Source organism: Rhinichthys klamathensis, unplaced genomic scaffold (genome assembly GCF_029890125.1).
Source record: "Rhinichthys klamathensis goyatoka isolate OS25496 unplaced genomic scaffold, OSU_Roscu_1.1 h1tg000504l_1, whole genome shotgun sequence".
NCBI lineage: Eukaryota > Metazoa > Chordata > Actinopteri > Cypriniformes > Leuciscidae > Rhinichthys > Rhinichthys klamathensis.
In genome coordinates, this window is record NW_026606985.1 from 1,233,363 (window position 1) to 1,247,500 (window position 14,138).

The following is a 14,138-nucleotide window of genomic DNA, read 5'->3' on the forward strand; positions in this document are numbered from 1 at the left end:
ACTCGTCATCACATCAGTCTGGCAAACACAGAAGAGTTGCATGTTTATTGTCACTGGATGAAGTTCCGTCCAGTTTAACACATACGCATTTCTGCGTTCCGTTTTTAGTTCCGCGTGTCTATAAAACTCGTACATTTCTCCCGTTTTTTCCCCCCTTTCTTTCTTTTTTGTGGGGAGTCGCTCCATGTCTGTTTGCCAAGAGACAACGTGTCGAGGGAAATATCGTCCTTCAACAGCCAAAGAAAAACTCTGAGCAACTTTATATAAGGTTGGTGCAGCTTTTCAGAGTTTTATTTCGTTTTAAACGTTTAGCGTGTTCGGTGGAACGCTCGCCGCTGACGTCACGAGTTTGGCCCCGCCCCTTCATCCCGCACTCCATAATTACATGTTCTGAATATGTTCTGCAAGTATGGCATTATAAAACACATGCATGTTTCCACATTTCACTTTATTTATGCGCACTTTCTTATGTGGTTGAAGCAGTTTGGTATGTCCACAGCCATTTTGTTTTAAAACGTAAATTTAACTGTCTGAAATGTTGTTGTATTTATTTTCTTATATTTTTACATTAGAATTTTTCATGAAAAATCAGTACATTTTGTAATTGCACTTCATTTACAGTGCTATTACTTTCAAAGTAAAAGGACATTAATATTTTTTTTGCTTCATGCCGGTTAAATAATAATTGGTTAAATAATAATAATGGCACTATTGTTCCTGAAACTGAGTCGGAATTTCCTCTTAAGCGTCTCTATGTTTGTGCTTTAGACCACAGACTGTCTGAACAACTTCTGCCACATGTTTTTATGGTCACATTTGTTCTTTTCCACTGTCTGTCTCACTTACACAGAGCCACAGACAGGCTGAACTGAAGAAATGATTCAGTATAAGTTATAACTACACCATAAGGAATTATTCTTAACAGCTGATGTTGTAATAGTGGCCTATAGGTGTTGTCGTACCACGGTAATAATACCTGGTTTGTTGTATTCTTGCATGTATACTCAGTGTGATGTGTCTGCAGCGCTGGAGTTTGTTGTGTTTGTTCCAGCTCATGTAAATCATGTTGTGTTTGTAAACGCCTGCAGATCTACATCCCAGCCGGTTCCAGAACAGCAGTCGTAACCATGGCGACCCGAGGCCACGCCTCCAGCTCGTTAATGAGCAACCACACCAAGGAGCGGGTGACCATGGCCAAGGTCACTCTGGAGAACTTCTACAGCAACCTCATATCCCAACACGAGGAGCGCGAAATGAGGTATAAACACACAGACACTTCATGATAAAGAGCTTCACAAGGAACTTCTGATTCTCAACGGCGTATTTGGACACTCAAATCACACTTAAAATGATGGTGTTATAGAGCCGAGCCTCCAAAACTCTGATCTGAAGAACCTACAGTCAAACCCAATGTATTCAGACTCCTTCACCATTTCTCACACTATCACAGTTTATTCGCTATAGTTTAGAACAATATTTAAAAGATATTTGACTGGTTTTGTCCGTCCTTCTGTTAGACTCTCACACATGAATTATGTTGAATATCTGTCAGCTGTTAAATTTAACTACACAATTAGAGAATACCAGTTTAGCTCAACCAGTGACCAAGCAATGCTTCATGTTGTTCAGTGTGTGTGTAAAAAGAGCATTAGCAGTTACAGAAAACACACTTCAGCAGAACATGATCAGCTCAAAGTGGAGGAATCATTTCTGCTCCCAAATGTGTATAAATGTCACTGGTAGTCTCTGTATGAAGAATATTTGGGTGTAATAGCTCACAGTTTACTTTATTTTGCTCACATCACTTACATAAATGAACTTTAGTGTCCTGCACACACTAGTGGAAAAATATCAAAAATTATTTCTGGTGTCTGAATAACTTTTGTTTTGACTGTGTAATGAAGCATCTGAGTCTCCAGTGAGGCGTATAGCAGCTGAGAAGTGCTGGTTCTGGATCAGCGTTGTTCATCGGCGCTCTGTTAGCATCTGAAGCGTTCGTGAGTGGCGTTCTGCTCCGCCAGTCGAGCGTGACGCTACATCAGTCCTCTGTGCTGAAACACTTCCTGTGTTGCTTATTTACAGTGCTTTATAACATTAACAGTTCTGTGCTAAAGTCGACACAACACGCATATCCGAGCCAGACTTATTATCGTTAACCAAAACCATTACAATCATTTTTTCTTAATTGAAATAAAGGCAAAATAAATATTAGATGAAAAACATAAAGGTGATGTCGAGTGTGATCTGACACAGTGTGCTCTGTTGCGCACGACACATTTTGAGAATTACAGTATAGCATACCGCAGAAATATTATGAGAAGTGTGCTAATTTGGTTCCTGCGTCTCGTAATCTAGAACGTTCTGTTGACAGGCAGCAGAAACTGGAGAAGGTGATGGATGAGGAAGGGCTGCCTGATGAAGAGGTAACAAACACGCACACTAACACGTTCACACCAAGAACACTAACGATAACTATAACGATAACTATATTAGTGTTCACACCAGCGGACGATAACTATAACGATAACTATATTAGTGTTCACACCAGCGGACGATAACTATAGCGATAACTATATTAGTGTTCACACCAGCGGACGATAACTATATTAGTGTTCACACCAGCGGACGATAACTATAACGATAACTATATTAGTGTTCACACCAGCGGACGATAACTATAACGATAACTATATTAGTGTTCACACCAGCGGACGATAACTATATTAGTGTTCACACCAGCGGACGATAACTATAACGATAACTATATTAGTGTTCACACCAGCGGACGATAACTATATTAGTGTTCACACCAGCGGACGATAACTATAGCGATAACTATATTAGTGTTCACACCAGCGGACGATAACTATAACGATAACTATATTAGTGTTCACACCAGCGGACGATAACTATATTAGTGTTCACACCAGCGGACGATAACTATAGCGATAACTATATTAGTGTTCACACCAGCGGACGATAACTATAGCGATAACTATATTAGTGTTCACACCAGCGGACGATAACTATATTAGTGTTCACACCAGCGGACGATAACTATAGAGATAACTATATTAGTGTTCACACCAGCGGACGATAACTATAACGATAACTATATTAGTGTTCACACACCAGCGGACGATAACTATATTAGTGTTCACACCAGCGGACGATAACTATAGCGATAACTATATTAGTGTTCACACCAGCGGACGATAACTATATTAGTGTTCACACCAGCGGACGATAACTATAGCGATAACTATATTAGTGTTCACACCAGCGGACGATAACTAAATTAGTGTTCACACCAGCGGACGATAACTATAACGATAACTATATTAGTGTTCACACACCAGCGGACGATAACTATAACGATAACTATATTAGTGTTCACACCAGCGGACGATAACTATATTAGTGTTCACACCAGCGGACGATAACTATATTAGTGTTCACACCAGCGGACGATAACTATAGCGATAACTATATTAGTGTTCACACCAGCGGACGATAACTATAACGATAACTATATTAGTGTTCACACCAGCTGACGATAACTATATTAGTGTTCACACCAGCTGACGATAACTATATTAGTGTTCACACACCAGCGGACGATAACTATATTAGTGTTCACACCAGCGGACGATAACTATAGCGATAACTATGTTAGTGTTCACACACCAGCGGACGATAACTATATTAGTGTTCACACCAGCGGACGATAACTATAGCGATAACTATATTAGTGTTCACACACCAGCGGACGATAACTATAGCGATAACTATATTAGTGTTCACACCAGCGGACGATAACTATAGCGATAACTATATTAGTGTTCACACCAGCGGACGATAACTATATTAGTGTTCACACCAGCGGACGATAACTATAGAGATAACTATATTAGTGTTCACACCAGCGGACGATAACTATAACGATAACTATATTAGTGTTCACACACCAGCGGACGATAACTATATTAGTGTTCACACCAGCGGACGATAACTATAGCGATAACTATATTAGTGTTCACACCAGCGGACGATAACTATATTAGTGTTCACACCAGCGGACGATAACTATAGCGATAACTATATTAGTGTTCACACCAGCGGACGATAACTAAATTAGTGTTCACACCAGCGGACGATAACTATAACGATAACTATATTAGTGTTCACACACCAGCGGACGATAACTATAACGATAACTATATTAGTGTTCACACCAGCGGACGATAACTATATTAGTGTTCACACCAGCGGACGATAACTATATTAGTGTTCACACCAGCGGACGATAACTATAGCGATAACTATATTAGTGTTCACACCAGCGGACGATAACTATAACGATAACTATATTAGTGTTCACACCAGCTGACGATAACTATATTAGTGTTCACACCAGCTGACGATAACTATATTAGTGTTCACACACCAGCGGACGATAACTATATTAGTGTTCACACCAGCGGACGATAACTATAGCGATAACTATGTTAGTGTTCACACACCAGCGGACGATAACTATATTAGTGTTCACACCAGCGGACGATAACTATAGCGATAACTATATTAGTGTTCACACCAGCGGACGATAACTATATTAGTGTTCACACCAGCGGACGATAACTATAGCGATAACTATATTAGTGTTCACACCAGCGGACGATAACTATAACGATAACTATATTAGTGTTCACACACCAGCGGACGATAACTATAACGATAACTATATTAGTGTTCACACCAGTGGACGATAACTATATTAGTGTTCACACCAGCGGACGATAACTATATTAGTGTTCACACACCAATATCTAATCTGGGTGTGTGAGTAATATCGTTCTGGGTGTGAATGGGCCTTTACACACATTTGATTATATAAATATTCGCAAATGCTTGTTGCGTTCCAGAAGCGTGTGCGGCGTTCCCAACACGCTCGTAAAGAGACCGAGTTCCTCCGTCTGAAGAGAACCAGACTGGGTCTGGACGACTTCGAGTCTCTGAAGGTGATTGGACGAGGAGCGTTCGGAGAGGTGATTATGATAATGACTGCAAACGATAAACTTACGAAAGTCTGTGTTTGTGTGTGTTATACACTTTACAAATGTGTTTCTGATGTCCACAGGTGCGTCTAGTTCAGAAGAAAGACACAGGTCACGTTTACGCAATGAAGATCCTTCGCAAAGCCGACATGCTGCAGAAAGAGCAGGTGACGCCTAATGAATTTTTTATTAAAAACAGATTATTTTGATTATAGAATTTTATTTTGTCTATTTTTATTTTTGATTACTTTATTTGGTTATTTTATGTTTTTTTGTCATTTGTTATTATTTAAATTTTTTAATTTAATTTCTTTTTTACTTTATTTGGTTATTTTATGTTTTTTTGTCACTTGTTATTTAATTTTTTAAAATTTAATTAAATTTTTAAAAATCATTTTTTTCATGTTATTATTTTTATATTATTTTTTTTAGTTTAATTTAATAATTTAATTTTATTTAATTTAATTTAATTTTCTGTCCCAGGTGGGTCATATCCGGGCGGAGCGGGACATCTTGGTCCAGGCAGACAGTCTGTGGGTGGTGAAAATGTTCTACAGTTTTCAGGATAAACTGAATCTTTACTTACTCATGGAGTTCCTGCCGGGAGGTGTGTGTAATGAACTTCTTAATTTTGTACTTTCACATGTGTCTTCATGTTTACTCCACTTCATTTTCAAAATCAGCTGCAAATTTTTGTTTAGACTTTTCTTCAGGACCTTTTGAATGATTCATTGAACTGACTCAAAAGAACTATTCGAGTTGATTCTTTTCAGAGAATCAGTACAGATTCGTTTGTGAGAATCATCTGTCAAATTGTGCTTTTGATGCTTAAAGGAGTAGTTCACTTCAGAATTAAAATTCCCGGATAATTTACTCTTCTACACGTCATCCAAGATGCTCATGTCTTTCTTTCTTCAGTGGAAAAGAAATGAAAGTGTTTGAGGAACACACTCCAGGGTTTCTCCATATAGTGACTTCAATGGGGTCCAACGGGTCGAAGGTCCAGATGTGAGTTTCAGTGCAGCTTCAAAGTCTCGACACGATCCAGCCGAGGAATAAGAGTCTGATCTAGACAAACCAGCGGACATTTATAACAAAATACACATTTATATACTTTATAACCACTAATGCTGGTCTTGCACGAGCTGTGATGCGACACACATTACGTCATCATGTTGAAAGGTCAAGCGTGTTCCGGTTCAGAAATGTAGAGTAGGGCGAAAAACTCCATCACATTTTCTCCTCAAACTTCAAAATCTTCCGACATCATTGTTTTACCTTTTTTTTTTTTTTCGTAAATGGCGTTTGACTTAGTCTTTGCACGTTCGCTCTGTAAACACTGGGGCGGTACTTCCACCTACGTCACGCTTGACCTTTCACCCTGATGACGTAATGTGTGTCGCATCACAGCTCGTGCAAGACCAGCATTAGTGGTTAAAAGTATATAAATGTGTATTTTGTTATAAATGTCGGCTGGTTTGTCTAGATCAGACTCTTATTCCTCGGCTGGATCGTGTCGAGACTTTGAAGCTGCACTGAAACTCACATCTGGACCTTCGACCCGTTGGACCCCATTGAAGTCACTATATGGAGAAACCCTGGAGTGTGTTCCTCAAAAACCTTCATTTCTTTCCGACTGAAGAAAGAAAGACATGAACATCTTGGATGACGTGCGGGAGAGTAAATTATCAGGAAATTTTAATTCTGAAGTGAACTACTCCTTTAAGTACGTAGAATACCAAAGGTGAATCAAACTCCTGTTTTCCAGGTGACATGATGACGCTGCTCATGAAGAAAGACACCCTGACGGAGGAGGAGACGCAGTTCTACGTGGCCGAGACGGTTCTGGCCATCGACTTCATCCATCAGCTGGGCTTCATACACCGAGACATCAAACCCGACAACCTGTTACTGGACTCCAAGGTCTCAGGAACAGGAAGTGACTCAATAAACCTCTTCCTGTGTGGCTTCTGCTTTTGCTGGATTCTCTGTCAGCGAGGCCTCTGATTGGCTGTTTCACCAGATGTGTGTGTGTGTGTGTTTCAGGGTCACGTCAAACTGTCCGATTTTGGCTTGTGTACGGGCCTCAAAAAAGCGCATCGGACTGAGTTTTACCGCAACCTGAACCACAGCAAATCAAACGACCTCAGTGAGTGATGAGCGATTCGATCACAAATATGTCGAACATAATTAATATTCATGTTCATATTTGAATATTCGAATGTGCTCTATGAATAATTAGTGTCCACACCAGCGGATGATAACTATAACGATAACTATATTAGCATCTACACCAGCGGACTAAACTATAACGATAACTATATTAGCATCCACACCAGCGGACTAAACTATAACGATAACTATATTAGCATCCACACCAGCGGACGATAACTATAACGATAACTATATTAGCATCCACACCAGCGGACTAAACTATAACGATAACTATATTAGCATCCACACCAGCGGACTAAACTATAACGATAACTATATTAGCATCCACACCAGCGGACGATAACTATAACGATAACTATATTAGCATCCACACCAGCGGACTAAACTATAACGATAACTATATTAGCATCCACACCAGCGGACGATAACTATAACGGTAACTATATTAGCATCCACACCAGCGGACTAAACTATAACGATAACTATATTAGCATCCACACCATTGGATGATAACTATAACGGTAACTATATTAGCATCCACACCAGCGGACGATAACTATAACGGTAACTATATTAGCATCCACACCAGCGGACGATAACTATAACGGTACTATATTAGCATCCACACCAGCGGACGATAATTATAACGATAACTATATTAGCATCCACACCAGCGGACGATAATTATAACGATAACTATATTAGCATCCACACCAGCGGACGATAACTATAACGGTAACTATATTAGCATCCACACCAGCGGACGATAATTATAACGGTACTATATTAGCATCCACACCAGCGGACGATAATTATAACGGTAACTATATTAGCATCCACACCAGCGGACGATAATTATAACGATAACTATATTAGCATCCACACCAGCGGACGATAACTATAACGGTAACTATATTAGCATCCACACCAGCGGACGATAACTATAACGGTAACTATATTAGTGCTCACACCAGCGGACGATAATTATAACGAAAACTATATTAGCATCCACACCAGCGGACGATAACTATAACGATAACTATATTAGCATCCACACCAGCGGACAATAACTATAACGGTAACTATATTAGCATCCACACCAGCGGACGATAACTATAACGGTAACTATATTAGTGCTCACACCAGCGGACGATAACTATAATGGTAACTATATTAGCATTCACACCAGCGGACGATAACTATATTAGCATTCACACCAGCGGACGATAACTATATTAGCATTCACACCAGCGGACGATAACTATATTAGCATTCACACCAGCGGACGATAACTATATTAGCATTCACACCAGCGGACAGTAACTATAATGATGACAGAAATGCTTAATATATTATGGCTTAATATATCCTCTTGTGATGGATTCTGATTGGCTGTCAATGTTTTTATCGTTCATCAGCTGGAAAAAATCATTCTAAAAGTGATTCCAACGATATCGTTCCTCTGTAGTGATCGTTATTGTCATGGTGTGGACATCACTATTCTCTTTAACCTATGAATATAGATTCAAAATAGTAATAATTCACACGTTTTTCTCGTAGCGTTTCAGCACATGAACTCCAAGAGGAAGGCGGAGACGTGGAAGAGAAACAGGAGGCAGCTGGTCAGTGATAACGCCGGATTCATTAGTTCGTTCACGGCACACAGGAAGTGATGCGTTATGTTGCTCCGCCTCTTTCAGGCCTTCTCCACTGTGGGAACGCCGGACTACATCGCTCCCGAGGTCTTCATGCAGACCGGATACAACAAGCTCTGCGATTGGTGGAGCCTGGGCGTCATCATGTACGAGATGCTGATAGGTAAGAAGCGAATGATATACAAATGAGGGCGTGTCGTTATAGAGCGCGATCAAGCGCCAACCTTCCGGTCTCTCTCTTGAATCCAACACTGAAGTGACTTAAACTGCAGTTCCTCCACTGGCCACTAGAGACCGGCTGCAAAAGAGAGTCAATCCCATAGACCCGCATGTTAAAATGCCCAACTTTACAGCAGAAACTCCTCCGTTTAAATTATATTAACCCTTAAAGTTGTGCATAATTAAGGGCGTGGCCACTTGAGTGACAGGTGGATTGCCGCTGATGTCACTGCTAGCCGTTTGTCTGCTAGCGTTAGCGTCACCTCACCTCAGCTAATCCGCCTCGCCGCACATGTTCGTTTATCCGGAAGTGACGCTGCCAAGATGGCGACGGCTGGGCCACTTTGGGCTTCAAAAACGCTCTTCAGAAACACGACCGGTGACGTCACGCACACTACGACCAGTGTTCGCTCATTATCAATTTAAGAGACATGCACCGAAACGGGTCGCTGTGAACAGAGCTGTTTTTGAGGAGGTAAAAAGGGTGTTTTACACAACCATTGAGGAATTTTAACCAAAGTATGTTACAAACTTTACATGAAGACCCTAAAGAATCATCCCAAATTGTGGAAAATGGGCATCCGACGACCCCTTTAATGTAAAACATCTAAACTGGCTGTTGTTGCAGGCTACCCGCCGTTCTGCTCAGAGACTCCTCAGGAGACGTATAAGAAGGTGATGAGCTGGAAGGAGACGCTGGTGTTTCCCCCGGAGGTGCCGATCTCAGAGCGAGCGAAAGAGCTGATCCTGCGCTTCTGCTGCGAGGCCGACCACCGCATCGGCGCGGCCGGCGTCGACGACATCAAGAGGAACGGCTTCTTCGAGGGCGTCGACTACGATCACATCAGGTCTGGTTTCGTAGCGCGGGATGTTTTAATCACTCTGAATCAACATGAACCAATGCTACAGTTTTCTAAATGTCATAATCATTTGTTAACAAACAAGTGTTCATTAGGCTACTTCAATGAGGTTACTGTTTCTGCATTAAATTATTACATTGCTTAAATTAGTATATTTTTAGCCAACTGTGATTTTGTATATGTACATTTCTGAAATACATAACTTAGACAGTCTTCTCTGATAACCGATCACTGTAAATTGTAATTCGGACTCGTGCACTTTCTGTAAAGCTGCTTTGTAATGATGTTTGGATTGTGAAAAGCGCTATACAAATAAACGTGAATCACGGTGAGGTTTCGATCTAACGAGGGTTTCGCGACTCGTTCGCAGGGAGAGACCCGCGGCGATCCCGATCGAGATCAAGAGCATCGACGACACGTCGAACTTCGACGAGTTTCCGGAGTCCGACATCCTGCAGCCGCCAAGTAAGATACAAATATTCTCATTTTGACTTTGGACTTTATAACTCGCAATTCTGACATCTTTTTTTGTTGAATTGTGAGATATAAAGTCGCAATTGCTAGTTATAAAGTCCAATTCTAAGGGAAAAAAGACTGGCTGTTTTCTCAGTTTGTATGTGTAATATCTCACAATTCTGACTTTATCTCACAATTGCGTGTTATAAAGTCAGAATTGCGTGATATAAAGTCAGAATTGCGTGATATAAAGTCAGAATTGCGTGATATAAAGTCAGAATTGCGTGATATAAAGTCAAAATTGCATGTTTTAAAGTCAGAATTGCGTGATATAAAGTCAGAATTGCGTGATATAAAGTCAAAATTGCGTGATATAAAGTCACAATTGCGAGAAAGTCTTTTTTTTATTCTGTTGCGGAAACAAGCTGCCATAGCAAATAAACATGAATGAACATCAGAAGGAATGTTGAACCATCAGTCAGGTTTTCAACCGTGAAAAAACTTGAGTCACATTTACCTCAGAAAAGCCGCTCAATGACCATAAACTCGATTGTCAGCTAGAAAAATAACTCTAGAGAAGAGCGTTTCTATATTACAGATTCGTTAAATTATTACTTAAAATGTTCTGACAGATGTTTGAATAAATCCGTCATGAAAAAAGTTTATAATATCAATAAATAGCGTTATATATATCCAAATGAACTGATTTATTCGTAAGCTTGTAAATGATAATGGAACAGAAGTTTGTCAGTGCTGAAGTGTTCTGTTGCTGTGTCGAGGTCCGGCGGTGGTGAGCAACCATCATCACCCGGAGGCGGACTACAAGAACAAGGACTGGGTTTTCGTCAACTACACCTACAAGCGCTTCGAGGGTCTGACGGCCAGAGGAGCCATCCCGTCCTACATGAAGAGCGGGAAACGATGAGGATAAAACACGAAAACTCTTTTTTTTTTTTTTTTTTTAAATGACAAAACTCTCATTTCTACCCAAAACACTACCAAAGAACACTTCCATATCCAGTCGGGTCACGTTTGTAACGCTGGATATTTCAACTGCTTTATTTACACGTTTTTTATTTATGCTTTTCTGCCATCAGAACTATTTGTGGGTAAGTTTTGGCAGATTTAATACCAAAAACCACTTATATAAACGCTTCATTTGTAGCTCTGAAGTGCAGTGGGTATTTAAAGCGTTAGCCTATATATAGAGGTTATGCATGGACGTCACTTTCCCGCGGGAACAGCCGGACTGAGTGGCAGAAGAGCTGCTGAGGGACTGGATTTAACAGGAGAAACTGCGCAAAACGAGAGTAAAACAAACGATTATCAGTTTAAACTACAGGGTTGGACTCGACATAGTGTTTCTAACAACTCACCAAAGATCCAGTGATCATGGATATTGACATGCAGCAGGAATCGTGTTTTCTGACATTTATACGAGCCTGATTTCGACGCTGGGGAAATACATAAAGCAAATTTGTCTGTGAACGCTTTATATAAATACATTATAGGTATAAATCCGGGTGTTCACTTATATCAATATAATATATATCATCATATCGTCCAGCCTTAAAACTTGTGTAGTTTTTTTGTCAGTGTTTATTTAAAAACATCCAATTATGCAGAATATACGATGGTAAATATTTAATCGATAAGTTGTCGATACAATATATAGCGTATGATTTTACCCCTAAATTCAGCATACTGACACAAAATAATAACTGTAAATCCACCTTTCTCTGCCTGGAGTCCGCAGGATCCATTTTGCGTCTCTGTTCTGAAGCTTTCGGCAGTCTGTACAAATATACCTCAGATTTCTTGTCAAATCTAGTTGTACAGTCAATCTCGAAGCTCTTTCCCGTTTTAGATGTGTTTTTCCGTGTCACTAACGCTGAAAACTAACGCTGCCATTCAGTGTTTCTGCCACTCAGTGCGCGTAACCACAGTCACTCCAGCCGACGTCACGCGCATAACCTCTAACCGTCATAAGGTCCCTCAGCGAAGACAAATCACTCTATCATGCTGTTTATTTTGAATTATAATGACAATTTATGGGTGAAACCCCATTGATGCAGTAGTTTTAAAATGATATTGATGCTGTTTGAAGCTTTGCTGTATTTGTATGCATTAGATTTGACTGGTGCTGATTTGACTGTCAGAGGTACGAGCGGAGGGTCACGTGACTCACGTGTGCCTTCATAAGCTTTACGAGCGAGTGTTTTTACTGGTGTCGGTACGATTGATTTAATGTCAATTTAACGGTAGTTTCTTTGAAAAGAATTCCAGACTTTTTTATATATATAACTTTACAGCATGCAGTGCATCATTAAATATTTTTATATTGATATTTAGCCTTCTTTTAGTTTATGACAGACGTTTGACCTGTGTTTATCTTCAGTATCAGTATCTTAAAGTTTATAAATATTATAGACAATAAAAATGTTACATACGTTTTGATGCACTCGTTTAATTTTTTGGATGAATTAACAAAGATAGAAAACTAGTCAAGAAAGATACTTTTATAACATTTGCAGTCAAAAGTTTGGAATAATTAAGATTCTTGAGCACCTTTTATTTTTTAAATGTTTCTTGAGCATCAGATCCTCATATTAGAGTGATTTCTGAAGGATCATGTGACACTGAAGACTGGAGTAATGATGCTGAAAATTCAGCTTTGATCACAGGAATAAATTACACTACTATATATTCACATAGAAAACAGATGTTTTAATTAGTACAAATATTTCATAATTTTTGACTGTATTTCTGATCAAATAAATGCAGCCTTGGTGAGCAGTACAAAAAACCCCATATAAAAACGTATTTATTCCAAACTTGACTGAACATGTATTAATTTAACAGATGCTTTTATTCAAAACCTCTTACAAATAATATAAAACGCTTGAAAAGTTACCTTTATAAATGGTTTACCAGATATTTATTACATTAATCTACTGTATCTTGTACTGTACCATCATAATCTTGACACTAGACGGCGCTGACAGACAGCAGATCCTCCTGTCACTCACAAAAGTCCTCCTGTTTAAAGTCCTCCGGTAGTCAATCATTTGAGCCCCGCCTCCACTCACTCACTCAGCTCAGAGATCCACTGGTTGACGATCACACGTTGATCTGATTGGTTACAAGGTCGTTTGTGACGTCAGAAACACCAGCGATTTCAAACCGTGTTTTTGAGACTGTCTTTGGTTCACTGCAGTTTTAAGCAGAAAATACTCAGCAATGCTGTCGACTTATGAACTTACACATGGTGTGTGTTAAAGCGTATTAAAAACACCACATAGACACATAAACAACATTAAAAGCTGGATTTTTACCACAGGGGGACTTTAAAACAATGCACAATAATCTAGAGTGATTTAGTAATTGATTATTAATAAGCAGATATTGTGCAGTACAGTAATGGCTGGGTCTCGCTCAAGGACACAATGGTGAAACGATCTCCGGTACTTTAAAGTTCAAAGGTCATCTATCCATGGAGAGATCTGTGACTCGAGTCAATGTCAATCGAGTCACACACACACACACACACACACACACACACACACACACACACTCTCACACGCACACTCACACAGACACACACTTAAACAGACACACTCACACACACACTCACAGACACACTCACACACACACACTCACAGGCACACTCACACAGACACACACTTAAACAGACACACTCACACACACACTCACAG

At 39.8% G+C, this 14,138-nt stretch overlaps 1 protein-coding gene across 1 annotated transcript; it reads left to right on the forward strand.

Annotated features, from left to right (window-relative positions):
- Positions 1-12,090, forward strand: stk38b (serine/threonine kinase 38b). The gene is made up of 14 exons (XM_056237909.1): positions 1-268; positions 1,089-1,258; positions 2,372-2,423; positions 4,926-5,048; positions 5,141-5,224; positions 5,541-5,664; positions 6,826-6,980; positions 7,104-7,206; positions 8,793-8,854; positions 8,933-9,050; positions 9,735-9,954; positions 10,337-10,431; positions 11,202-11,359; positions 11,393-12,090. Exons 2-13 carry the CDS (start codon positions 1,128-1,130, stop codon positions 11,345-11,347), a joined length of 1,413 nt encoding a protein of 470 aa, XP_056093884.1. The 5' UTR covers positions 1-268; positions 1,089-1,127; the 3' UTR covers positions 11,348-11,359; positions 11,393-12,090.
- The last annotated feature ends 2,048 nt before the right edge of the window (positions 12,091-14,138 follow it).